At 44.0% G+C, this 25,631-nt stretch overlaps 1 protein-coding gene across 1 annotated transcript in view; it reads right to left on the minus strand.

Moving 5' to 3' along the window:
* Positions 1 to 231: 231 nt before the first annotated feature.
* cacna1ea (calcium channel, voltage-dependent, R type, alpha 1E subunit a) overlaps positions 232 to 25,631 on the minus strand; it is an 81,107-nt gene continuing 55,707 nt past the window's right edge. Inside the window, exons 12-49 of the mRNA XM_026305292.1 lie at positions 25,471 to 25,512; positions 23,991 to 24,086; positions 23,663 to 23,872; positions 23,079 to 23,191; positions 22,791 to 22,903; positions 22,288 to 22,419; positions 21,663 to 21,732; positions 21,428 to 21,545; positions 20,902 to 20,969; positions 20,658 to 20,749; positions 17,117 to 18,037; positions 16,541 to 16,776; positions 16,126 to 16,237; positions 15,807 to 15,936; positions 15,213 to 15,272; positions 14,256 to 14,362; positions 14,020 to 14,031; positions 13,740 to 13,836; positions 12,580 to 12,740; positions 12,035 to 12,172; positions 11,295 to 11,496; positions 10,651 to 10,815; positions 9,878 to 9,988; positions 9,711 to 9,791; positions 9,407 to 9,592; positions 9,170 to 9,261; positions 8,418 to 8,577; positions 8,067 to 8,194; positions 7,435 to 7,531; positions 5,320 to 5,425; positions 5,074 to 5,181; positions 4,835 to 4,935; positions 4,467 to 4,573; positions 4,172 to 4,349; positions 3,871 to 3,999; positions 3,451 to 3,598; positions 2,845 to 3,026; positions 232 to 2,687 (exon numbers count right to left, since the gene is read on the minus strand). Coding sequence (XP_026161077.1) covers positions 2,133 to 2,687; positions 2,845 to 3,026; positions 3,451 to 3,598; positions 3,871 to 3,999; positions 4,172 to 4,349; positions 4,467 to 4,573; positions 4,835 to 4,935; positions 5,074 to 5,181; positions 5,320 to 5,425; positions 7,435 to 7,531; positions 8,067 to 8,194; positions 8,418 to 8,577; positions 9,170 to 9,261; positions 9,407 to 9,592; positions 9,711 to 9,791; positions 9,878 to 9,988; positions 10,651 to 10,815; positions 11,295 to 11,496; positions 12,035 to 12,172; positions 12,580 to 12,740; positions 13,740 to 13,836; positions 14,020 to 14,031; positions 14,256 to 14,362; positions 15,213 to 15,272; positions 15,807 to 15,936; positions 16,126 to 16,237; positions 16,541 to 16,776; positions 17,117 to 18,037; positions 20,658 to 20,749; positions 20,902 to 20,969; positions 21,428 to 21,545; positions 21,663 to 21,732; positions 22,288 to 22,419; positions 22,791 to 22,903; positions 23,079 to 23,191; positions 23,663 to 23,872; positions 23,991 to 24,086; positions 25,471 to 25,512 — 5,864 coding nt within the window. The 3' untranslated portion in view covers positions 232 to 2,132. The remainder of the gene's footprint in view (positions 2,688 to 2,844; positions 3,027 to 3,450; positions 3,599 to 3,870; positions 4,000 to 4,171; positions 4,350 to 4,466; positions 4,574 to 4,834; positions 4,936 to 5,073; positions 5,182 to 5,319; positions 5,426 to 7,434; positions 7,532 to 8,066; positions 8,195 to 8,417; positions 8,578 to 9,169; positions 9,262 to 9,406; positions 9,593 to 9,710; positions 9,792 to 9,877; positions 9,989 to 10,650; positions 10,816 to 11,294; positions 11,497 to 12,034; positions 12,173 to 12,579; positions 12,741 to 13,739; positions 13,837 to 14,019; positions 14,032 to 14,255; positions 14,363 to 15,212; positions 15,273 to 15,806; positions 15,937 to 16,125; positions 16,238 to 16,540; positions 16,777 to 17,116; positions 18,038 to 20,657; positions 20,750 to 20,901; positions 20,970 to 21,427; positions 21,546 to 21,662; positions 21,733 to 22,287; positions 22,420 to 22,790; positions 22,904 to 23,078; positions 23,192 to 23,662; positions 23,873 to 23,990; positions 24,087 to 25,470; positions 25,513 to 25,631) is intronic.

The following is a 25,631-nucleotide window of genomic DNA, read 5'->3' on the forward strand; positions in this document are numbered from 1 at the left end:
TGTCAAATATTGATGAGCGAAGCGTTTCACAGTATCCCGATATGTCAACGACAGACAGCTGAACAGTTTCTAATGTAACATCACCCAGTACAAATAAGACAAGTGAGCTTTTTCTTTAATGGTCTGTGTAACAGATGTGTAAACACTTCTTCTTGTTAAAGACAAAGACAGGCATCATGATTCAAATGAAATAGAAACAGTGCAATAAATTAAACATGGATTTGTTTATACTACATATTTACCAGAAAGCTTCTCTATCTAGGAAACCCAGGCTTGATAGGGAACTCTGCGGGCGAGTTCACCCAGGCACAGATTAGGCTGTTCTGTACAGACGGACATCAAGTATAAGTCCTAGGCTGCACTGTACAGGATAAGCATGGTTTTATAAAGTACAGGCTGAAACCTTAACCTAACCTGTGTATGAGCCTTGTGGTCAACACACTTCGAACAAGGTTTCTGTGCTAAAATACGTCTTTTCAGTCCAGGACTTTCTGTCCGGGCCTCCAGCAGGTTGGTGTGATCTCTTCTGACCTGAGGCGCCTCGGTCCAGACACATCCTGTGTTCACATTTCAGAAATATGTCAAACTCAACATATTAGAACAACACAGCAGCACGCAATATAAATATACATCTTATTTACGGGGGGCAATAAATGTTTGAAAGTGTTAGCTGGAACAAAAAAAGCATAAACACTCCTCTGATGTTTCATGATCTTTTGTTGGCAAATAAATCTGATGTGATATCGTGAACGGGTTAAAGTAAGAACAACAGGGCGGCTCTAACACACGTCTTTCATTATTATCGTCCTCTGACTGGAACACAGAAAAATGCACTGATGCTTGTTTCTACTGAGCAAAACATGGCAGCTAATGAGGAGACTGTGCCTTTGATTCCTCTTTTGTAAAAGTGTCCATGTGGTTCAAATTGTTTGCATCAGCACGTGTAAAGGATATTTGATTTCTCATCATTTCCATGTGAAAGAAGGCAGCGCGTCCTGAAGAAGACACATCCTCGGTTCTATGTACAGGAAGGAAATGGCTTTAGTCGCCTCTCGGACGTGACGCACACCGAACATACATTTGACAAGGTCACCGAGGTCCATAAACACAGCAGACGTGGACCATGGGGCCTGTGTTAAAGTCACCAGGGGTCCAGCTCTTGTGGGAATCTCTTCACTGGACGTCACGTTGCCTGACGCGTGAGATTAAAAGACTCATTTACGGTCCATGACTTTGAAGAACAACGTAAGGGTTCAGAAGACAATATATTACAAAACCAATGGTCTAATATCCTGAGACAACACATCTCTTATTCTGTAGCCTGTTCAGGCTTCCACGTCTTTTCATGCGACAGAGCCAACATAAACCTGTACCGTTGCAGACGAATGGGGAATAATAACCGCTGGAAGAGGTTTAGCTCACTTTAAGGTCTGCAACCTTACTTCCTGCATTCACTGCTTATTGATCGGTGACTGCAGAATGGCCATCAAACATGTGGGCTCTGTAAATGGGAACTGTTGGAAGGGGCTGGTTGCCAGGAAACTGGCAAAATCTGTTTCATCGTTAGTCTTAAAACTAAACACAGTGAAGTTTATAACAATGACCTTCTCCAGTGGCCTGAACGTAAGAACCAGAAGCTAAAATACATTCATCGTGGTACGTTTTTACATGCTACCTCAATGTTCGTCACAAAATGCACTTAAAACACTTTCGTGGATTCAACAACAGGACTGGACACCTTGGATCGACATCTCACCATATTTTGTTCCAACAACTATCAAAACATGAACTTGTGAGGGAAGGCATGGTAACACGTGGATTTGCCTGCAGTGAGCTACTTATTGTACTGTCAGCTGTTCTTTTGATTTGGCAAATGTTCTCTATTGATGACACAGACATGTAAACACACACCCATGATTCACACACGCAGCCTCGCTCCAGCTACAACAATCACACGAGGACACGTTGCAGATAAATGGCCGTGGCGTTCAGTCCTGTCTGTTATGCTACTGCTGCTGAGAACACGAGCTCTCAGAGCCACAAAGGGGCTACAGCCTTGTGGTGCCATGTGGAGCTGCTCTGAGAGACCAGGTCGCCCTGTGCATCGTCATCTCCCTCTTTCCCCTCGGGTTTTAGCAGCGGTCGTCCTCGTCCGTGTCACTCGGCAGCTCACTGGCTCCAGCTGGACTCGCCCGGCCCAAGTGCTTCCGGAAATGCCCGTTAGGAACTTGCCAGGAGTGTCTGAGCTGAGGGGCAGAGCTTATGGCGTTGGCCCGTCCCAGGCTGGTTGCCATGGCAGTCTCAAAGGTAAGGGTCTCCTGCCTATCGCCTGCCTCGCCCCCGCTGACGTCCTCATGGAATGGGAGGTAGGGCTCTGAGATGTAGCGATGAGGAGAGGGGTGGCCCGGTCCAGAAACCTGACCTCCGGATGAAACCTGACCTGCAATCAGGGGCCCGCATTCCTTGTCAGCCTTCCACGAGGAGTCTGTGGGGCCACCGGGGTCATCTTGAGGCTGGGCCTGTCCCTCAGAGGAGATTGCTGGTGTGGTAGAGGTGTCGGCTCGGCAGACCAGAGGAGAGTAGGAGATGTAAGGCCGCGGGCGAGACGGTGTCTGGGGTAGCTGCCGCCGATTGCGAGGAGTACCGGACTCTGAGGCTGAGTGAGCAGGGCTGCCTGATGTGTTCACCTGCAAGTATCATGAGCACAAAGTAGCTAAAGCACAGTTACACACTTCTTCTACTACAGTTTTAGCTGTTCTCTGCAGCAGAGGCAGAGTAGAGCTATTTTTGGTCTAAAGTCCCAAACTATAAGAGGTAAATACTTTTAGCCCCTTGGACTCTCACCTGTCTCTGTGAGGTGTGTGCGCGTCCTTCGCTAGGCGAGCGGGAGCCTTTCCCCTCACATGAAGGATCCCGGCTTCGCTCCTCAGAGTTACAGCGGGACACGTCGGGAGACAGCAAGTGGCGCCGTTCCTTAGACCGCCCTCTCTCATGACTACATGGTTCTCTGTGGTTGATTCTTGGGCCTGAGAGTTGGGTAGAAAAAAAAGTCAAGGAAATAAAAAAAGTTTCAGGTCAGAAAGAAGAAAACATCTCCCTGTAACCCTGGGTAAAGATCCTGGAACTAAATCAAAATAGTTCTCACTACATAAGCTACAGGTTCAGATATATAGTTGATGCAAAGTGCAGGAATTTCACCCAACAACATCAATTCATGCCAAATATGGTGATAAGCAGAAAAGTATTAATTAGTTATTGAATTCAGCAGTGATCAATAACACTGGTTGTTACTGAAGGAAAATAAATGAAGAATTAATATTTAATGACTTTTCATACAGTCCCTGAGGTGTTTGCAGCTAAACTGTGTTGGTGGAAAAATATTTAGATCAGAGTCAGCTGTGGTTGAAAAGGGGCTGAATCTGAGGCTTTTCAGTGGATTTTGGATGTGACCTCTGAAGCTCCTTTGACGAGGCCTGTATGTGCTGTCAGGACTGATTCTCTCCAGGGAGTGCTGCTCCTGCCAGAGCCCGTTCACGCACTGATCTCCGATGGTGGAGAAGGAGCGCTTCATCAGCTGACTGTCTGTTGACATCCCAGGCTACACACACACACACACACACACACACACAGATATGCTTTAAATAACCATGGACCCCACCTCATCAGAAAACACCCATAGTGATCGTATTATGTGCTGAGCAAACACACGTGGTAGATTTAAGAAGTGCAGGCAGGCAGTTTAAATCCAATGCAAAAGGTGAGTGTTCTGAATGCACCTCGCAAATTGTAATTGTTTATTGATTTTAACATCACTTTCTAATGCAAATTCTATTAAATAATGAATATAGGTTTGATTATTCCTTTTTTTACCTGTGGATCCACAGCCAGTCTAGGCATGGAGGACGCTCTGATAGACGCTGTCCGCTGAGGTGATTTAATATCTGCTGGGTCCTGCCTGGCCTTTTGCATCACTTGGTTATAATCCACTACGTCCGGCACCTGCACAAATAACCACAGAGGGAAAGGATGTGTATGTGTGGGTGTATTCACTTCAGTACAGTTTTAATACAGTTATTGTGTGCAGTTTTTATTTTTAATAAATTCATTTTACTCTGTTTCAGACATTTCTTTGATACTATACAAGAGACACCTTTGCCTGTGCTTCATTTACCAGTGTGTGTAAATGGTGGTGATGATGTGGGGGGTGGTAGGGTTGGTAGGGTGAACGATACTCGTCGTCTTCCTCCTCCTCCTCCTGCTCTTCCTTCTCCTCTCTGGAGCGAGACAGCGGCTGCAGGAACATCTCTTGGGGAGAGATGGGGCTGAGCGCCACGAAACCACCTCTGGTGCTGAAGTGACACATCAAAGACTCATAGATCATACAACGTGATCAGATTCAGACAAACCACAAAATATCTGCAAACCAGCAAATGACTGTGTGAAGAAACTAGAAGTTTGATATTTACAGGGCAGATCCAGCACTGTGCCTAAGGAATGACAAGGATTTGGCATTGCATAGGATTTCTTGAGGCAGGGAGGAGGCATCCATACGCTGGAACATGGGAGCATGTTTCTACGGAGAAAGGAAGAGACGACAGGATCATTTAATATAAACACTGCAATCAAAATATCACTGAAGGAATCTTGAAAAGATTCTGTATAGTAGACAATTTGTTTTTTTTTAAAGAAAGTGGAAGATTCATAGTGGCCAGGATGAAAAGACCTTAACTGTACATCAGTTCAGTTCAGGGGGTGACGCTCTGTGAGAATAAAACCAATCGCTCAGAATACACTTACAAACTGAAAACAAATGAAATATGAGAATACAAGGCACCTGTTCCTCCAGCTGCTGTCTGAGCTTCTTGGCCTTGTTCTGTTTGTAGTAGTCCATAATCATCATGGCGGCGTAGATCTTCCCTATAGTCATGTCACTGGCTGAGAAGGACAAAACAAACAGGAACCATCAAGGCTAGATTCTCAAAAGAAATGAAATGATACTACTATAACTATATCTTTTTTCTATAATACGTGAATTGTTGTACTGTTAAGCTGCAGGTGCAATGGTGCTGTCACCTTTGTGGATGGGAACCAGCAGGTCCAGTGTCTTCTGAGAAAGATGAGGCCAGATGACACTAATCTCCTTCTGCAGGTCCAGGTCCATCTGATTTCTATCTTCCCCTCCTGGAAATAAATATACACAAGACAGACAAACACAGAAATAATCAGACACAGAGGGACACGTGCATGCTGAGATAATAATAAATGATAGTCATCACAGTAAATGCGTGCATGTGTAAGGTTTTGAACGACCGGTCTAACCTCGGGCTATCTTGACCTCGAGGGCTGTGCGGATAAGGGCCATGAGGGTGGAGGTGAAGTGGACGGACATGTCGTCGTCTACAGGCATGTTCATCAGGACTAGTCGCTGATGGCAGCGCAGAAAGCACCAAAATCAATCACAACAACACAACTAATCAAACTGCAGCAGCAGGAAGCCCAGAACTGCTGTAGAGGCTCATAATATTTTCTGATTATGAAATTTATTAGAGACTTCTATCCTGAGATTGCAATTTAATTTATGACTAAATAACAGATCAAGGCAGGGATGCTGTTGTGTTACTAAATTATGAATTATATCATTTAAATTGTTGCTACAGAAGGCCAAATGGCTAAAACGTTATGTTTGCCAGCTCACCCATTAATCTGTTGGTGAGATAATGAAACGATTATTTTTATGAGCAACCACGACCTTTCTGGGCAGCAGCACAAAATAACAACGGTAAGAAGATAAGAGTGTTTAAAAATCAAATCAAGCAGCTGACACTGCACACAGCTCATACACTGTAGGACTTCATTAAATTAGGACTACACTAATTTCAGAAAGACAGAGAGGACAGGCATGTAATCGTTTGCTGTCTTGTTATTAGACACAAGATAATTATTTGATGAACACGAGGAAGCTGTTTTGACAATTTATCACCGCATGCCAAGACTGAGAAGTGTTTGTTTGCAACCTCACAAGATCATAAAAAAGCTGAATATTATAAAAACATTCATCAAGTCCCGTCTGTCCTTCTGTCCTTCTGTACAGGGAGGTGTTAATGCTATGTGCTGCTTTGCTTTTTTAAAAAGAGGATAAAACACGACATGTGAGATGGAGCATGCTCACAAACAACTTCCACACTTACACGTACATGCAGGCAGGACTATGTAAGAAACAGAGAAGTAAGTAGGAAGGACATGAGAACATTTCGCAGCAGACTTCTACGATGGACGAGATCTAGCATGTAGATGTTTAGCAACTTTCTCATTAAAGGCTTCTGACTGTCTTAGGGAAATAAACTCTTTCACCAGGTAACAGCAAACAGATAAAGATAAGAATGAAGTTTTATTTCTCTGCCAAGATGCAAAGCAAAAGTGTGTATCTGCCAGTGAGCAATACTGGAATGGGAGTAGGTGTTTTAACAAGCAATACTGAGTCATGTGATCAACAGAAACAAATGCCTGGCTGTTGCGACGTATGACAAATTAAATAAGCTTTAACAAGTGCTTAACCCCACTGGTTAGAATATGAAGGCAGTGCCTGTTAGTCTCCGGTGTTTAGTCTACCTTATATGCCACCTTGGACGGGCATTTCTTGCCAAGGCCTAGAGGTGGCGACATGTTGGTCAACATCTCATACATGTCAGTGTAATGGATACGACCACTGGGGGGCGCCAGGGAGCCATGAAGATGGAGATGAAAAAAGGAGGGAGAAGAAGAGGGAGGGGGAGGATGGTGGTGGCAGAGGAGAAATTGAATAACGGTGGAGGCGTTGGGGAGTGCGTTCCCAAGGGATGGAGGAGGGATAGAGCACAGGAGGGGGGTGATGGGTAAAAGAATGGAGGAGATACAAGAAAGAAAGGATTATTCTAAGGCATCACACAGGAGGAGAGAGCAAGTAGGAGAAATAAAACAGACTGTTCTTTCTATGCTGCCAACAGGGCATAGAAATCTGGGAGCAGAAACAACCTCAGACAGGATGAGCAAAGGAACGACAGCCAAACTGGATCTGGGACTAAATACTTACACTGGGAAGTGCTCCATGTTTGTCAGAGTGTAACATCATCTCTAAACCAGATCCAAGAGGTAGAAAGAGACAGGCAACCCCCAGACCGCTTCACAATTGCATCAACAGCAAGTGTTTGTGCACAAAAGCGCTGGGATGTAATTAAAAATACATCTGTTTGGCTGAACGAGGGCTGCCCTGTGCCTTAGTACCCCGAGACCGGACTGTCGTCATTCTTTGACCTGAGTAACACACCCCTAAAGATCAAGCAGGCAGTGAAAGTTGGTGAAGGGAAGGAAGGATAGGAGGGAGGAAGTAAGGGAGGATCCTACACGGAGGAGGCAAGGGTGGGAGGGGGCGTTGTTGTGGACATTGGGGAACCAAACCTTGCAGGCCACCCTGTGGGGGCAGTTCTTTCCAAAGCCCAGGGGTGGTGAGATAGTGCGTACAACTTTGTACATCTCCTTATAATGGATCCTACCACTGGAAAGGACATACAGCACATGTCTTCAGTTGTGTATCATTACAGACTGTTCAAAGGGAACAACTCAGGCCTTCTATGTAAAAACAAAGAGGTCAAAACAGCAGCTTTAGGACATGTTAACATCCATCTACAGTTTGAATCTGTGGTGAACACACATATCAACATTTCACATCAAACTGACTTTGGGCAGGGTTATACTGGAATCACAACCCCAGTCTGTCTTTTATGAATATATGAGGCTGAGTGTTTGTCTCACCAACAAACAGATGATAAATGTAAATCAGTTTAACTACAGTTCATGTTGATTATTAAAACAACAGTTTTCTAATGACGTCACATTTATAACAGAGTCTGTCCTGTGATGTGTTGGTGCCTTGAGTGATGCTGAAGTGTCAAGAAATATAAGAAGAACTGTAATGTTGGTATTGTACCATCTTAATATTAACGTTTTATCAAATCAGCAGCTTAATATTTTAATGTGAGCAAAAATTGGACTGCACTTTTAAAGGGATGTGCTGGTGCTGAAACACTGACCAGGCGGCACGATCATACTCCCCCCAGATCCGGACAAACTCATCCAGGTGGTGGGGACCAAGGATGGACGAGTCTCTCGTGAGATATTCAAAGTTATCCATGATCACAGCCACAAACAGGTTCAGCATCTGGACAGAAGACGAACATCAGAGGAAGAGAAGCCTTGACATTGACTTAAATAAAGGTGAGAGGTCCGAATGTAAAGAATGGCTGCTCTACCCAGTGAATTTACATAACATGCAACTAAATTCAGCCTGTTGAACAGCAGGTTCGCCCTTTAATAACAAGTTAAAGAGGCATTCCTGCTGCAGATCAGACATAATTGTCCTTTTTCTAGTCTCTTCCTCTTACCAGGAAGGAGCTGAAGAAGATGAAAGAGACAAAGTAGAAGTAGGCAAAGTCGGAGCCACATCCCCCTTCCTGGTCAGACGTAAGAGAAGGATCCAGCTCACACTGCTGCCCGCCCAGACACGACAACATGATCTCCTGCCACGACTCCCCCGTTGCACTCCTGGTCACACACGCATTAAATAGGAGGAGGAGGAGGAGCTGGTTAGGACTCGAGCCGTCCAGTTCACAGTTTATTCACAGTTACGTCTGCCATTTGGAAGGTGCAATCAAAGCATCAAGACTCACACCACCCACTCAGAGACAGCGTTCAGATGCCCTGAACTTGAGATGCGCTGAAAATACAGCAATACGGTTCGACATGTGCATGTTTTTATTCGTGCCATAATGAGAACTAGCTTCACTTCAATGTGAAGAATGAAGCACAAAGTCAAAATTCAACACTTCAGCCTAGATAGACATTATTTTAGCAGCAAAACTCTCAATGTGCCAACTTAGACTCTGCACTGCAGCATGTGTCACCCCCTGGGAGCAAAATCACTGTAACCTAGACCCATCGTTCAGACTGCTTTAAAGAAAGGGTTTCTTTTTTAATGAACCAAGTGTATATTGGATCAGAGCTAGTCTCAATTGAACAAATACACTAATGACTCCTCAGTCCTGCAGCTAAGACACTGGATTAAATACAACAGAGTGACAAAGGGTTGAGTTTCAGACTTTTCAAGAACGCGTCTACAAATGCCAAGATGTCCTACCTGAATAGCAACATCAGCGCCCCAGAGAAGGTCTTAAAGTTGTTGTGCTGGTTAATATGAGTCTCCTCGTTCAGCTTGATGTTCCCAAAAACCTGATTCACACACATATACACACACACATATGCACAAAACAAACCAAACGTGCAATAGCTTTCACCATTAAACAAATACACTTGTGTTGCTGAGGGACACTACATAAAAAAGACTCATCAAGTGTCTTAATTTACTGCTTCTGACCTGCATGCCGATGATGGCGTAGATGAAGAAGAGCATGGCTATGAGCAGGCAGACGTAGGGCAAGGCCTTGAAGGATTGCACAAAGGTCCACAGAAGAATCCGGATGGTGTAACCTTGTCTCAGCAGTTTGATCAGACGAGCAGCTCGGAACAGCTTCAAGAAACTCATGTTGAACGTGTCAACAAACTGGCAGAAGGAGAGCAACACGGCGTTAAGATCCATATACTGTAAAAAACTATCTGACTGATGTTGTGACTCAGCTTTCTGCCCATCCGCAAAGGGCACACTGTGTTTTTCTTATTACCTGCAGGTCTACCACAATCTCCGTGATGCTGCCCAGGACAGTGATGAAGTCAAAAATGTTCCACGTGTCTCGAAAGTAGTTCTGTAGGAACAAAAAAGACGCTTAGAGTCATTGTTAAAGAGCAGCTTGAATGGACATGCGGGCCGCGCCTTCCTCTGTTCTCTCACCAGAAAGCCAAAGGCCATGATCTTGAGGACACACTCCACAGAGAAGAGAACAGTGAAGGCCGTGTTCAGGTGCTTCAGTACGGCCTCGTACGCTGGCGGGGCAGAGTAATACTGAAAACAAGAAAAAGGCAGCAGGGGTCAAACTACAACAAGTCTGTGGTTTGGGCAGGATTAAAAAGTGGAACATAACACCTCATGGTAGTAGTGTGGTATCAGTAGGAACATCCTGCAGAGCTACGGGTTGATGGAAGATTCCTCCAGACCCATAAATAGTGCCTCAGTCTCTGCACCTCTCATCTGTCGCACTATAAAAGGAGTCAATCCTCTAGGGGCAGCAGCCGCAGTAAATGAGGTCATGCTAAATAGCATCCCCTGGATATTATAGATCAATATTTAATACAGGCTGAGTCACCTGCCTCTGTCTGTCTGTCTGAATGACCCGCAGCTCAAGGAAAGGCCAATTCAGAAAACAAATAGCAGAGAGAGCGATGGAGGAAGGATGGAAACGTCGGTACATCACAGCGTGTGGAGGTGCTGCTGTGGTGGTGGCTAAAAAGGAGCTAGCAGTTTCTACACATCCATAGTTAGGAGCGACACATCTATTTTTAAACCAAGGTGTTAACTGTGTAAATTGTTCATCACACAACATACGTCTGAGAAGTAACACGAGGTGTGTTGTTCCTAGTCATTTTGAGGAGAGAGGACAGAGGAGACAGATGTAAATTATAGTACCAACGCTCACTGCGTTGTTTTTCCCTCTTCATTGTTCTCACCTTCATCATCAGAACAATGGTGTTGAGAGCGATCATGGCCAAGACGGTGTACTCAAAAGAGGGCGACACCACAAAATGCCACAGTCGGTACTGGAAGGTGTGTCGGTTCTGGGGCATATAGCGGGTCAGCGGCTTGGCGCTGATGGCAAAGTCTATGCACGCCCTCTGAAATACAAAGGACAGGGGGTGAGAAAGGACAAAGCCTGAATCCACAATCTTCCCTCTGTTTCTTTCAAGATTTCTGCAGGAACAAATATTCATTTTTAAAGACAGTACATTTCATCGATATGGGCTTCACAGACCAGACTCGACCCTATACCTGGCATAAGTGAGAAATTAAATTGTGACCAAACTTATGATGGAGCATCATTATGGGCACAACAATCACATAAAGCATTATGTGATTTTATTTATCGATCAGGGATTTTATTTATCAATCCAGCTCCTCCACATCACTGTTAGAAGAAACCACCATCATCACAAAGAGCATATTCAATTACATCTGGCTGATCAGATCTCTGGGTTGCACCAACCCCGATGTTTGCATGTCTCACCACCTCACCATCTGAACCAGCACCGCTGATGTTTTGTTTCAGTCACACGTAAAGACAAAAGAAAAGAGAGAGTGTTCTCTCTTCTCTCACCTCATTCTTCTCCAGGCTGCACTCCTCCATCATCTTATCTCCTTGTTCCTGGAAGGTGATGATGATGAGAGCCACGAAGATGTTGACAAAGAAGAAAGGGAAGACGACAAAGTAGATCACGTAGAAAATCGACATCTCCATCCTGTTGCCGTGGCTCGGACCTCTGTCCTCCTCCGTCACGTCTACTGAGTGCTGCAGAACCCTGGGAGAACAAAGACACACTGCTAATACACTAATGCACATTGAACTGCATCATCTTGTATACTTAGGTCAAGAAAAAAATAAAACATTATATGTAGGAAATACTCACATTTTCAAGGGTTAGAGCATATTTCAAAATGTAGGAAATTATTCTATTGTAAGTTATTAATCCTGGAAGAACTAATAATTAAGTTATGCCAGTTTCTGTTTGCGTGTTCAGCTGGGTGGCTCAAATGTCAATTTACTATTTGATAAATAAAATACGTCAACAACAGCAGGATTGTCAGTGAAAATATGGATGTAACCTCATCATGAGACAATCAACTGCAAAGTCTTTGTTAAATGAATCCCACATATATTATATTTCCGTCATCAAAGGTTAGATTTGACCATTACCAAAGAACAAGCCAGATGTTAAAAGGTCATGATGCTCATGAAAACTAATGAGCCGTCTAAGAACGGAAAACGATATGCGGGAAAGCTTTTCTCGAATTTCCCCTCCCAGCACGAGCACAAACACTGATTCCAGGCAGACTCACTGAGGCCATCCCTCTCCAGTGGAAACAGTGAAGAGGGTGAGCAGAGCCCAAATCACATTGTCATAGTGAAACTCGTGTCGCTTCCAGTCTCTTCTCTTCACCTCCTTCTTATCCTTCCCGTAGTCGATGTAATAACCCCTGCACCAGAGAAGAAAGGCACAAGAAAAATCGAACATTTTAACAATTAATCAACAATTAATTAACTAACCCAAAAAGACAATGACTCAGTGGAGAGATGAAAGACAAGAAGGACAGAAGAACAGGAGAAGAAGAATAAACAAATCTTCTTAATCTTCTAATTTCCCATACAGTCATTTATTTATTATACTGTATCGACGTGCTTTGCCTGTCACAGCGTTTTGTTGTTCACGTGTTGGTGCTCGTGTGTGTTGTTGAGACTGTTGTTGCTTTGAATGTGTCTTTTTGTCAATGAAGCCCCTAAAGTGATTTTTAGTTTTGGTTTGGTTTGAAACGAGGAGAATGGAAGATGGGTATAAATGTAAAAGTGGCAGGATTAAAGAACTGGAAGAATAAATCAGCATTACTGGCAGTCCTTCTCTGTGTCCTTTGAACTGTCGGTGCAGTAGAAAAACTTCCCCTTGAAGAGCTGCACCGCGATGACGGCGAAGATGAACATAAAAAGTTTGTAGACAATCAGGATGTTGAAAACATTTTTCAGAGATGTCACCACGCAGTCGAAAACCGCCTGGAAGAGAAGGCCACATGAGAAAAATAAAACAGGAATGAGAGGCAGGACTGGGGCGTTAGCAGCTATTAAGATACTGCAGGAAGCAAGAAGGGAAGTCAAACCAGTACTAAGATGTTTCATCTGCACAATCTGCAGCGTTTCGTATCCGATAATATATTGATTCATTAAGTGATACTGTGTGCCCAGCTGAGTGAGAAACGTTTGTCAAATTGTTTTCAGCTACAATCAACTTAATGCAAGAAAATACCCCCCCAAAAAAAATCTTATCTTATTGTCAGAGTCAACATTTGCTTGAAAGATAATAAACGATGCTGAAGAAATGAAGCCACATATATTTATTGCTCCTCTTAGTGAACTGAATTACATGTGTGTGTTTTTTATTCATACTTCTGACCTGTTCGTTCTGTACGCTCAGTGTTTTACTCCACCTCCTTATCAGACCGGTGAGCTCTCCCCTGTCCTATTTTATTAACCAGGTATTCTTCTTCTTCTTCTTTACCGTGGACAATAATTTGTGTCTTTAATATTTTCAGGCATCCTTCTATACCCGTGTCTTTTTCCGTGCTGGCTTATCTCCTGCTCCTCCTCCTTGTTTCCCTCCTGTTGACAGACTACGCTTGAGGTTCAGGGACCCCAGCCGTGACAACATGACAACATTTATGCCGTGATGCTCACGGTTTGCCACGGCTCATGGTTTATCACCTCTCCTGTCTGCGTAACTCTGTCTTTCACAGTTACGAGAGATGAAAGTGGAAGTATTTTTAAGCTATATGGTTTGTTTCTATCAGCGCCTGGATGGAAACACTGATGTGGAAGCTCTACTTAAAGGCCTAATACGCATTTTCAGCTTAGATGGGTGTTTGGTTTTTACCCACTTTGATGACGTCACGATCAGTTGATCTAGTTCTTGTCTTTATTAGCCGATAACAACATATGTTGACATAAATACACCAAACAGGTATGAAAACGAGATATCGAGGACGGAGCATCTCTGACCTTAAGTTTAGGAAGTCTCTTGATGGTCTTCAGTGGTCTGAGGACACGCAACACTCTCAGAGATTTGATGGTTTTAATGTCCCGTCCTTTGTTGTTTCTGTACAGGAGAACACACACACAGTGTCAGTATCACAGCAGATGTCACATTTCTAGATGTTCAGTCTGCTGAACTGTTTTCACCTGATCCCTCCATCTTTAAAAGAGGTTTAATCTGACATACGCTACCTAAGGCTGATTTACAGATGACAGTATCTAAGAGAGATAGACTGGTGGTGTTTACCCCATCACATTGCTGCTGGTCATTCCCAAAGGGGCACCATCCACAGACGGAGAGAAACAGGAGAGAGGGACATGTATATCAACAGTTATAAACAACAATGGGAGAGATGATTTCATTATGTCCAAATACATCAAACGAAACGCTCATTTACAGTTGATTTCCACAGTACGTGGACATACAGCATGTTTTAGGAAATGTGAGCAAAAAGAAAAAACAGCAATTCACGAAACACTGACGTGAGGGCGAAGGCCACCAGTGCTCCCACCACAACGATGAAGTCTAGGATGTTCCACAGGTCTCTGAAGTAGGAGCCATCATGGAGGATCAGACCCTGGTCAATCATCTGAAGACATGACGAGAGTATGAAAGCAAGTCACATAGACGCAGTTTGTTACTCTGGGCTAACACAGTAGCTCCCAGTCTGGGGATCAGTTAGAGATGAAGGGCAACAGGAAGACATACCATATTTTCTGGACTGTAACTAGTCCCTTTTAGCAAAAACTACATTATTGAACAGAAAAAAGACATAAAAGATATATCTATATATATATATATATATATGTATATATATAAAAGTTTCTTCTGTGTTTAAGTCACATTTCTAGTTATAGTCTAAATTATCCTATGCAGAATGTAGGCTAGCCATAACAACAAGCAGAAGTGCATTATGAAATTCATTCATCTGTGTCAAGTAACGAATGAAGCAGCGTCTCCTCCTCCTCTCAGGTTGTCTGAATGTCGACACTCAGTCCAAACTTTCACCTGCAGACTTTATTACCTGCAGCTTCAAATCTGCAGCACAGTACATTAAACTCTAAGTCCTGGTGTAACACAAGTGAAAATGCCAAAACAAAGATTGGTAATTATACACATATAAGCCATAGGAGTAAAATAGTTCGACTTATAGTCCTGAAAAATACGGTAGCTTTTTTTTTTTAAGGGGACAGGACTTGATCATTCTTTTGTCATATGTCAAATTTGTTAATTTAGATTTATTGAATTGTTGTTATTGAACAAATTAAAACAAAAAAACACAAAAAAGCAAAAAATGCACAAAAAAGACTTTTAGTCCCAATTTAGATCTTGAGGCTCCTTAATTTGAAGCCAAAAAAAGTACAATTCTATGTTTTTCCTCCATGTTTTACAACCACTCACCACAGTCACATCTCATTATTGCATCTTTACTCATTTACCTTTATAATCATTTCAAATGTGAAGACTCCGGTGAACACATAATCAAAGTAACGCAGAACCTGTGAAGTCAGAGTGTGAGACAGAAGAATCGTCAAACAGAAAGACTACAACACAAGTGCACCAAAATATTTTGTGATTAAGACGTAAGTAAATAAGTGCAACAACATTTATAACATTAATATCTGGTTTATAGCTGTTTTACTTCTCGCAGCTTGTGGTCTGGTAGGAAACGGCTCAGTATAACGAGTTTCAAACACCAGGTCTGGGGTCTCAGGCTTCATCAGGCTCACTCATCTATGATTTAACTGCCTCCCACCAAGTCGCTTTAGTGGCCTTTTGCAGAACAATTTAAGAAATGTTTTTTACAAATGTCTTTTTTTCTCCTTCCTGGTACTTCAGCTGCTTAGCGTGGCTGAAAGCACGAATGAGACCCAATGCACAGATAAAAAGTGATTGAAATCATATCTCAGGTGATGGAGTTGTTGTTTGTTGCAGTAGCAGAAGATGCTGGTTTCTCCTAAGTTATTAACTGTACAGCTGTACAGCTGTCCCTGCGTGAGAAAGACAACGAATACGTGCACGTAGACACAAACCTTATTCCAGTCGGAGGAGGTGGCCACAGGATCCTCAGCAGCCAGTGCTATGCTACTAGCAGCTATGACCAACAGGATGGACATTTCAAAGTACCTGAGGTTCACCACGTAGTGACAAGCTCGACGCACCCTGAGGGAGAGCAGATATCAGAGTGGAGAAGCGATCCAAGAGGTCTGGTACCATGTCTGAAGCTGGATGCAGGATTAAAACAAATCTAAAATCTAAAAAAGATCAACTTCTGAACAGGTTCCAGTGATGGCAATTTAAGCACATGTTGTTTTTGATGTTTCCTGTGGGAAGCGAGTGGTGGCAGCTTACGGGTTGTCAGGTTTGAAGATGAACATGCTGTTTGGGGTCACAGTGTTGGCAGGATTTGTGTCTTCTGGTTCCTCCTTCTCTGACTTACAGGTTTCAGGGTCCTTACTGTTGACTAGACAAGGACAGGAGAAGAAGAAGCTGACATCCTGGTAGATGTACTACATATGAAATGAAGCATGGCTGTGTGGTCTTTCTCTCTTCACAGATTTATTAAGAAACAACATTCGCTCAAGAGTTTAGGGTAAATTTGACATTTCCAAAATAGGTGTTTACTATTTCCAGCTGGAAAACCAGCCACTGATGAGCTGTAGGAAGGACTGACCCTCACAGCTGTGGACTAGAGTAAAGGTAGTAATATCACATATGATGATACAGTGGAGCCACAGTATGAGAAGGTCAGAGGTCGTATTAATACCTGTGATTGTGGAGAGCTCCAAAGATGACTGAACATTGGGAACCTCGATGATCACGCTGGAGCTGAGCTGAGATTTATCCTGCTGCTGCTCCCCCTCTTCTTCATTGTCCTCTGGTATAGTGTGAGCTGAGTCTGATTGATGAAGAGGCCCTTCCTGCTTTTGAGGACGTTGGTCACCAGCATGGATCTGGTTGTCTGGCGTGTTAGTGTCCCCTCCCTTACTCCGGGCCCCCTGTCTGTAGAGGCAGAGGACAGTGATATATACTTGGAGTATAACTGGTACGGTCGGGGAGTCAACATTGTAAAGAAATAAATACTAACTAATCTGCAATTAACTGCATGATGTTTTCCTTATTAATAATGTGAAGCTAGTACATGCAGAATGATGAACCCAGTCATGTGCTTAAAGGCTGCTGGATCAGCCATAGGAGGAACCAAAACCTGTGCTGTTTTATCTCTTTCCCTCCCTTCTCCAAATCATTTCTGTCTCTCTGGACTTAGTAAACGTTAAAACATGCTGCCAAACAAACTCGTCTACTGAAAAAAACAAGCTGAAGGGATGTTGGTTTGTCTCACCTGCTCTCCTCAGGTTTGGACACGTCTTCGTCCTTTGTGGGTTCCACTTCCATCTCCCCTAAATTCCCAGGGTTTCTCTTCGCTTCTCTGCTGACAGAACGACTCGCCGAGTGGTTTCCATTCCCGGGAGACGGCCCCTGACTGCTGGCTCCGCTCTGATGGTCACAGTGATGCAAAACCCTTCTGCCCCTGATCGCACTATGACCACCCATCTCAGGAGCCAGTGTGTCAACGTCATCTGGTGGTCTGAACTTCTTCACTGCCCTGTGTTGACGCTCGTCGTTCAACCTGGGGCTGCGACGCTCACCGACGGTGCTGTCAGTCTGATTAACACCCAGTTTTCTGCTGTCGGGTTCTGATTCAGGAGGCTCTGGTATGGTCATCGACCCAGAAGCATCAGAAAAAGACGCGTTTTTAGGATTCAGAGACTCTGGAACCGATGACATCGGGGGTTCAGGTATGTCTCCAGATATCACGGGATTCAGGGGCATGTCCATAGACATGGCGGAGCCTGAAGCCTGGTTCTTGGCTGGGGAGGCAACGGGGTCCGTCAGCTGCTTCACACTGCCGGACGGTGGGTGCGGCATGGCTTTGCGCTGCAGCGACAGCGGACGTCCATGCTGGGCCTGGGCTGCAGCAGGAGGCCTGTCCTTCTCCTCGCTGGGGTTGCTGAACAGGATCTCTCGGCCGGACATCTGGCGGTGTCTCCGCAGCTGGCTGGTCCTCTGCTCCCACACTGACATGGTCATCCTTTTTCTTCTCTCTCTCCTAGACATGAAAGAGTTAGAGGGGTTGAGTGGTGGGAGTGGGCGGCCCTCCCTGATGCTGCCCTGGGCCTCCTCCAGGGAGCAGGAGTAGGTCGGCCGGCTGCGGTGAATGGCTCTTTTCCTGTACAGGTAGGGCCGCCTCCTTCGGCTTCCCCTGAGAAAACAAAGAAAACACAACACGTCAATATAGAAAGAGAAAATGTATCACTTGCAGCACCATATTGTATATACAGTAGATTTAGATTAGATTTATTTTTTAGCTTGTAATGTTATTTATTGATCCTGGTCTGAAATAATTTGGTCTGCATGCTGTGCATTCACCAAAAGCCAAATCAGATTTCTGTGCTTTTATGTGCCTTTGTCTTTGTTAAATAAATGTAAGTCAGCAGTCAAAGTGTTTATCACAGTACATAGCAAGTGCTTGGGTCTGATTTTCGTGCAATTTATCAACCATAAAGAGCAATTTCATATCCACATGAAGCAATTTACTGGTTCAATGATGATGTCAGGTGATAAATTAACCAAAGCCAGGAGTGTGTGTGACTTTAACAACAAAAAGAGTAAGATGCAGAATGAAATCGGTGGAACAGATACAAAAAATGTGGAGTCAAATAAGGTTGAAGACTTTGGAGGTACAGGACAGAGCATGAACATTACACTATACAGGATGCCCATTTAAGAAAATCAGGCAGGCGTTTGTGAGAGATTCAGAGAGCTGAACAGACAGTTTTACTTACTGGAGTGTGGACTCTTGTGTGGTCCGTGTTATCAATGAGCGATTGGTTGAAAACAAGACATTAGTGCTTTTGTGAGCAGAGACAAAACAGGCCAGGAGACACACAGCAAACAATCCTCAAAGGTGAGAGACTGGCCTTTCACACGAAGACCAAAGAAAACAGCTATTTTAAAAACTATCTACGCAGATTTCATTTCTGTATCGTGTATTCTCTTTGCAACAGAACTCTGCATGCTTTTCTTACATGTTCACAATGAATAAAGGACCATTGTCTGGACTCTTAACACTTTGGTGTGTGTCTCCATTGGAGCCAAGCGGCACATTGACAAACAAGATGGCAGCAGTATTAAAAACAAGTAAACAACATTCATAAACATCAACAGTAAGCGCAACATTGATAAGAAGACATTGTAAGTACATTGAGATGTTGCACAGTCTGAGCTACAGTATGAAAACACATAGATGGGCTCCGTCACCAAACACAGCACATCTTTAAGTACCCTTGGAACAAAACCACCACACTGGGATGCAGCTTTGAACACCATCGCCACCTCAGAGCACTCACACATTAGCATTCTGCTGGGGCATGCTCGTAGAGCCAACCGAGGAAATTCATGTGCGCAGCTTCAAAAATATTAGCTTAAAATATTCAGAGTAGTGAAGAGCATTTGGGTTAGGGATTAAAGACTTCACAACGGAAGAAAAACTGTACACACACTGAAAACACTATCCAAATACTAAAGTCTCAGTATCACTTGCGCTGTGTGAAAAGCATTCTCAGTGAGTGTGTGGTTGCAATTTCTGTTTTTCTTCCTTAGATCATGCTGACTAGACACATGCATTCCCAAGGTCAAACCATCATCAGCCTCCAACATGCTGCATGTCTCTCATCTTTGTTTTAGTGAGCAAATACTGTCATGCAACTTTCTCCAAGGTCAGCGGGGGGCAGGTACTGCCAGGATTTAATAGCTGACAACAGAGACGCTACCAGAAACCCCGGTAGCAGGAAAAGTTCACAGTGTACCCTCTGAATGCAGATACCAGACCAGACGACCCTGTGGTATTCTCTTCTCTATGTCCTTTCTCTGGGCTCTGACAAGAGCCTGACCCTCAGCTGGCTCATCTGACACTAATACACATCTCTACCTTTCTTTCTGTTTTTATTCAAATTTAATTAGAGCTTTATGAAAATGGCAAGGCCCAAAGTAAGAAAGAAAGAAGGACAGAAAGCAAGAAAGAAGAAGGTGCATAAAAAAGCTAGGTTAATAAAATGCTATCTTGTGAAATTTTCCACATGCCCATGCAACAAAGTGCTTGTTTCTCAATACACAGCGTGCATACTGGACCAGGGGTCCCCACTCTTGTGCATGCACATGCACTTCCAGCACCTCCAACAAAGCACTGTGCAATCACTCCCTGAGAAAAAAAAACAATCTATTCTGCAGCAGGAAACCTGGGCATTGAGAAAACAAGGTCACATGACTTCATGAATCAAATTGTGTGTAAACACTTCAACAAACGAAAACTTTCACACACTTGATTACACGACTCCCAGCAACGACATCCACTTCGTTAAGTACGGAAGTGTTTTACTGTAATGGACACACAAGTAACCCCGTCTCCATGACGACAATATAAGCACCTCCCACCCTGGTGTGGGACTGGTAACCATGGAGACTTCAAGCTGGAGCAAATTACAGTGCTGGGAGCAGGCAGAGGATAGATAGTGAAGACATATCAGTAAATCTGTAGCGGGACAGAACCAAATACTGATTCTCTAAACTGGCCCCAAGTGATGTTTACGTGCTACAAGCCAAGACTCACACAGCAGAACAACTTGAGGCCCCGTGCTGACGACCCTTAGTGTCCCTGTTCTGCACGTTCCTTTACTAATCCATATTTACAGCACCAAATGATAGAGGCTGCAGCGGCTCTTGTTAAGTGTTGGCATGGTGGGTTAGTCTAATATAGACAGGAAGGAGACAGAGGGAGGAGAGGAGCGGGTCAGGCAAGGAGAGGGGTTGCATACAGCACTTACTCTGATGACATGAAGGAGGACAATGGTCCGACCTCCTTCGCCTTCTGGAGGGCGTGCTTCTGGTTGAACGCCGCCTCTGCTTCCTCTTCATCCTGATCAAAAGAGGAAAAGGAAGCTGAACAACTGTGACCCTAAATCATTCAAACAGAATCAAAGTGCTGGAAGGATCAAAGACCATTTAGCTCTAACAGACACGAACGACACGAATAAAAACAGATACGACAATAATGGAGATGGTTATTACCTTGGTGAGTTCTTGTGCGTTGGCGAGGTTATCCACAGCAATGGCCAAGAAGACGTTTAGCAGCGTGTCTGGTCACAGCAGAGTTAAGAACTTACAAGAGACAAATCATCACTGAAAATCATCAATCCAGGCTCCACCTACAGTCCAACTAGTTTGTATGATACAATCCAAATATAAAATCAGAGCAGAGGCAACTCATACACACTCAGCACACAAGCTGAAGGAAGCACATTGTATTCTAATGTACGTTTGGCATGAAAAGGTGATGAAACTCGGCAGAGAGACCCAAGTACTTCCCTCAGGAGCTGCGGGACGAAGATGAGATAATATTTACATGTCATTTCATAACAGACTGGTAGAAACATGATGAAAACTTTCCCTTAGGCAATGCATAAAAAAACACATACAATAAATAACACATTACACATTAGGGTGTACAATAAATACCCTATAATAAAGTTGATCAAATGATTGATAAATGATTACATTTTATTTAAGTAATAACAGGAAAAGGAATGAAGGATACAGTTTCCAAACAGAGTGAGCACTATAAAGTAGATGGACGACCACATGCCGTACTTGACTCCTCCTTGGGAGCGAATGCCGTTGTACATCACCTCGTTCCAGTCCTCTCCAGTCAGGATCTGAGAAAACACACCCACCCAGTTACCATCCACAGACCTACACCGAGCATCCCTGTTGAGCATAGTCAGAAACTCCACATTTGCAAAGTCGCTAGAGCAATAAATTTGCAGTCAAACCTGAAAGACAGTCATGATGGCTGCAGGAAAGGTGTCAAAGTTTGTCGGGGTGTAGTCTTCAAAGATAAACCTGTGGAAAAGACGTGATATGTTTAGGTCTGGGAAAAGCAGAGCTGTTATTGTGAACAGTTATTTCTAATAACTAATGTTTTTCTCTATGTGCTTTGTATTTTAAAGGCCACGCTCGTCCACCTCAGCTACTCGACGCTGAAGTGGCAGCTTGTGGAAAATGCCCTTCGACTCAGAGGGAAACAAAGCAACAATAAATCTGTGTGTGTGTGTGTGTGTGGGGCAAAGGTTTAAACTCTTAAATCTCTACTAAGCTCACAAAGTCTCCTGGTGTAGTGGAAACAAGTGAATAGTCTTGTTAGGACAATCTATTGTTTTCTCAACTTTGTGAATTTAACAAAGAGGAATCTATTGAAGCTTGAAGCCCAGTTTTTTTTTATGTTTCTGAGTGTGTATTTACAGGAGCTGTAGCAAATGTCCACTCAGCTGAGTAGGATGGAAAAATAGTCTATATTTTCTGCCATATTGATTAGATTTGTCTCTCTCTCCTTCTTTATGGACTCACAAGGTGTGCTGCACAGAACTGGGCCTGTACACTGTGAGTATTTATCGTTACCTGCCCCCGAAGAGTTGCATGCCGAGGAGTGCGAAGACAACGATGAAGAGGAAGAGAAGGAAAATGAGGGAGATGATAGACTTCATGGAGTTCATCAGAGAGACGACCAGGTTTCTCAGAGACGCCCAGTACCTTGGCAGTCACAAAATACAGTGTGGGTGGAAGAGAAAGGCTCTGATATCGTAAGATTTTGGATCAGTTAAGCTTAAAAGCGTTTGACTTTCTTAGAATTTAGACAAATGTGAATGTTCTGGGGATATACCTCTAGATTTAGGTTCCTGTCATTCTTTTTTTGGTTTCTTGGTTAAATTTTGTTATTATTTGGTGCATTTGATTTGGTTTGTAAACAGCTCGGATTAAATGAACCTTCAACACAACATGTTTTATTAGTCTGACGTGTGAAAAACAGTCTCAACGTTTACACAGACAACACTATCACTTTCCAACAGCTTTCTGTCTCGTAAATATTTCAAGAGATGGCAAAGAGGGAGGAAAGCACTAACTTAGTGATCTTGAAGATTCTCAGGAGACGGAGCGCACGCAGGACACTGATACCAAAGGAAGTGCCAGGCCTGAAGAAACCCCACAGCACCTCAAAGATGCTGCCTACAATCACCTAAAGACATTTATAAGGAATTACAGCTTCAATTAATGCTCACAGTAAGAAAACACTATGACAGAGAGGAGAGGAAATCAGTGAAACAGAGATGAAACTGTGACAGAGATGCTGTGAGAAACAAAACAGTAGAGAGAGAGAGAGAGAGAGAGAGAGAGAGAGAGAGAGTACTGACGCTGCAGTCAAAGCAGTTAAAGGAAGAGTGGAAGTAAAGGCGCGGTCCCAAGCTGTACATCTTCAGGAACATCTCAGTCAGGAACAGAGCGAGGAACAGGAACTCTGCATAGTCTGGAACAGAAGGAAAAACAGGTCGTTACCTTTACAGATGTGACAAAAAGGAGTATCAACACTGAGCATCTCTCATATGTCGAGCTTCTGCTTCAGTGAACATTCTCAGTCCTCCAGGTGAAGTTATCTACAGGTGGAGTCAAGACGACTGGACTTCTAGTTTTTAGGTCGAGCCTAAATTGGTAGATTGAAGATAAGTTATGTCTGAGCCCTCCACCCCTGTTCAGGGAGGGTTTTTCCACTTGAACAGCTTCTCTGACCCCTCTCTCAAACCCCCAGTGTTCTCTGTCCAAAATATGTACATCACTGTCTTCAAATGAGGGTCCTGTTTCCTTTAAATGGAGCTCCCATAGTTCAGCTAATGAGCCCATTGGCCTAAGGGCGGAGTGAAACCAACCTACGGATAAATTTGAGACTGCATACCAGCTTTCCCTTAGATCGATGAAGCTACTTCAGTGAAGTGCGACTCACAGAGGAAGGTGGACAGCCAGAGGGGCTGGTTGTGGTGAACAATGGCCACACACAGCGTGTTGAGAGCCACTAGGCCGAGCACTGTCCAGTAGAAAGTGTGGGTCTTCACAATGCGGCGGATGGAGATTCGTAGCAGACGCTCCTTCCGGCGAAAATAGGCTGTAGGACCCCGTTTGGCACTGCGGATGCTTGCTCTGGCCATGGGGATGCCTTGGGGAAGGGAGAGGTGAGTCTGAACTGTGTGATGTTTACAGCAACATTTCCAGGACTTCAGCAGAGCTCAGTGCTTTACACTCCACGTGCCTGTACTCATGAGCCTGTCACTCACCCACAGAGGAGACGTCGCCATATTGTTCCTCCCCTGGTTGACCTCGGTGCACCACATCCACACCTCTCCTCTTGATGGTGGTGGCTCTCTTCAACACTGTGGACAAAGCATGGTGGACTTTAAAAGAACCAGAACAAGCAGAACAATCTAACTACGTTCTGTGCAGGAACCCACTGGGAGGGCAGTGACACAAGGCTGACTTTTTGGCGACATGATTGAGCAGCACGGTTAAATTTTTGCCTTGATCACGTCGTGTTAACCCACTAAATAGATTTTTGACTTTCTACTGGCTGCATTTCAAAATGGCCCAAAAACCTGCCTTGTGCATGACCACCCTTAGATTTTAAAGACACCCAGACTCAGGCAATGTGCAAAGTGTGGCGCCTGATAATGCAATGAGAAGGTAATGATGAAGCAAATAATGAGCAGAAATCACAGTGAGGACAAACTAATGCCTGCGCTCATTAATGCAGTGTCTGAATGAGATAAAAATGATCATCTGATGTCAGTGTAATGATCCAAACAACTGAAACGCAAACCTTCTGCAGCTTTTTAATGCTCTCCGTCATAGCAAACCATGCTCCGCGGCGATGTGACGATCCATGCATCTATTACATCCGAGTCGTGTTCGCGTGCTGCCATCCAGTATCAGGAGACACGCGTGCAGTGTGCACATGCCGAAGTGAGTGTGATGAGTGTGTTTTGACCTTTTCGCTGACGGATGTGTTTATGATTACCTTTTCATCTTGACTCACTCACACCTTCACGCTACCTTGTGATTTCTGAATCTACTTGCTGTCAATATTTGCTTGAGGGACTGTTTTTTAATATGCCACTGATCTCTTTCTCCCTCACACACACACACACACACACACACACACACACACACGTATACAATAATATTGCTGCCACATTTCATACACGTTGGTGTGTTTGCTAAAGGCAAGCACACGGAGTTCTGTCAACACACACACACACAATTGTTTTCATTCCTCACAGGGACTTTACATTGACTTACATTCATTTTCTCTACTTACCTAACGCTAATCTTAAATCTACATGATGGGTCCCCACCAGGATGGCCAAGCCCATATGATATAAGCCAAACCTTGTGCGCACACACACACACTCACACACACAACCAGCACATGCATGCTGCGGCCTCTTCAGATCAGTGGTCGCTCAGGCAACTGCAGTGCACCACCTTTCTTTTTAATCAAATCAAAATCAAAGCTTCCGCATTCATTTCCATCACAACAGCTGCAGCCACAATCAGTTTTTACTATAGATTTGCATCACAAGGTTTATTTTTTTACTTTGTCAGGGTGACAGAAACATGCTGCACAACAAATATTCTTCAACAAGCATTTCCTGTGCTCGTCTACAGTATGTCAAAGTGTTCGTATCCGTGTAGTTGGATGGTGGAACAAAGGGCGGTGAAATCGGTGAGAGAAAGAGCAGAAGTGAGGACGGTTCTCACCATAGGCACCGCCTGTACTCCACTCTGGGAAACTCCTGAGAGCTGCCAATCAATCAACATTTAATAAAAGCCCTGCTGGTTTATGGAGGAGGAAAGGTCAAAGTAGAGTTGAGAGGGTCAGAGCAGGCACTTAGCAGTGTGTGTGTGTGCACTGTGTCTAA

The sequence above is a fragment of the Mastacembelus armatus genome, chromosome 4 (genome assembly GCF_900324485.2).
Source record: "Mastacembelus armatus chromosome 4, fMasArm1.2, whole genome shotgun sequence".
Classification (NCBI taxonomy): Eukaryota; Metazoa; Chordata; class Actinopteri; order Synbranchiformes; family Mastacembelidae; genus Mastacembelus; species Mastacembelus armatus.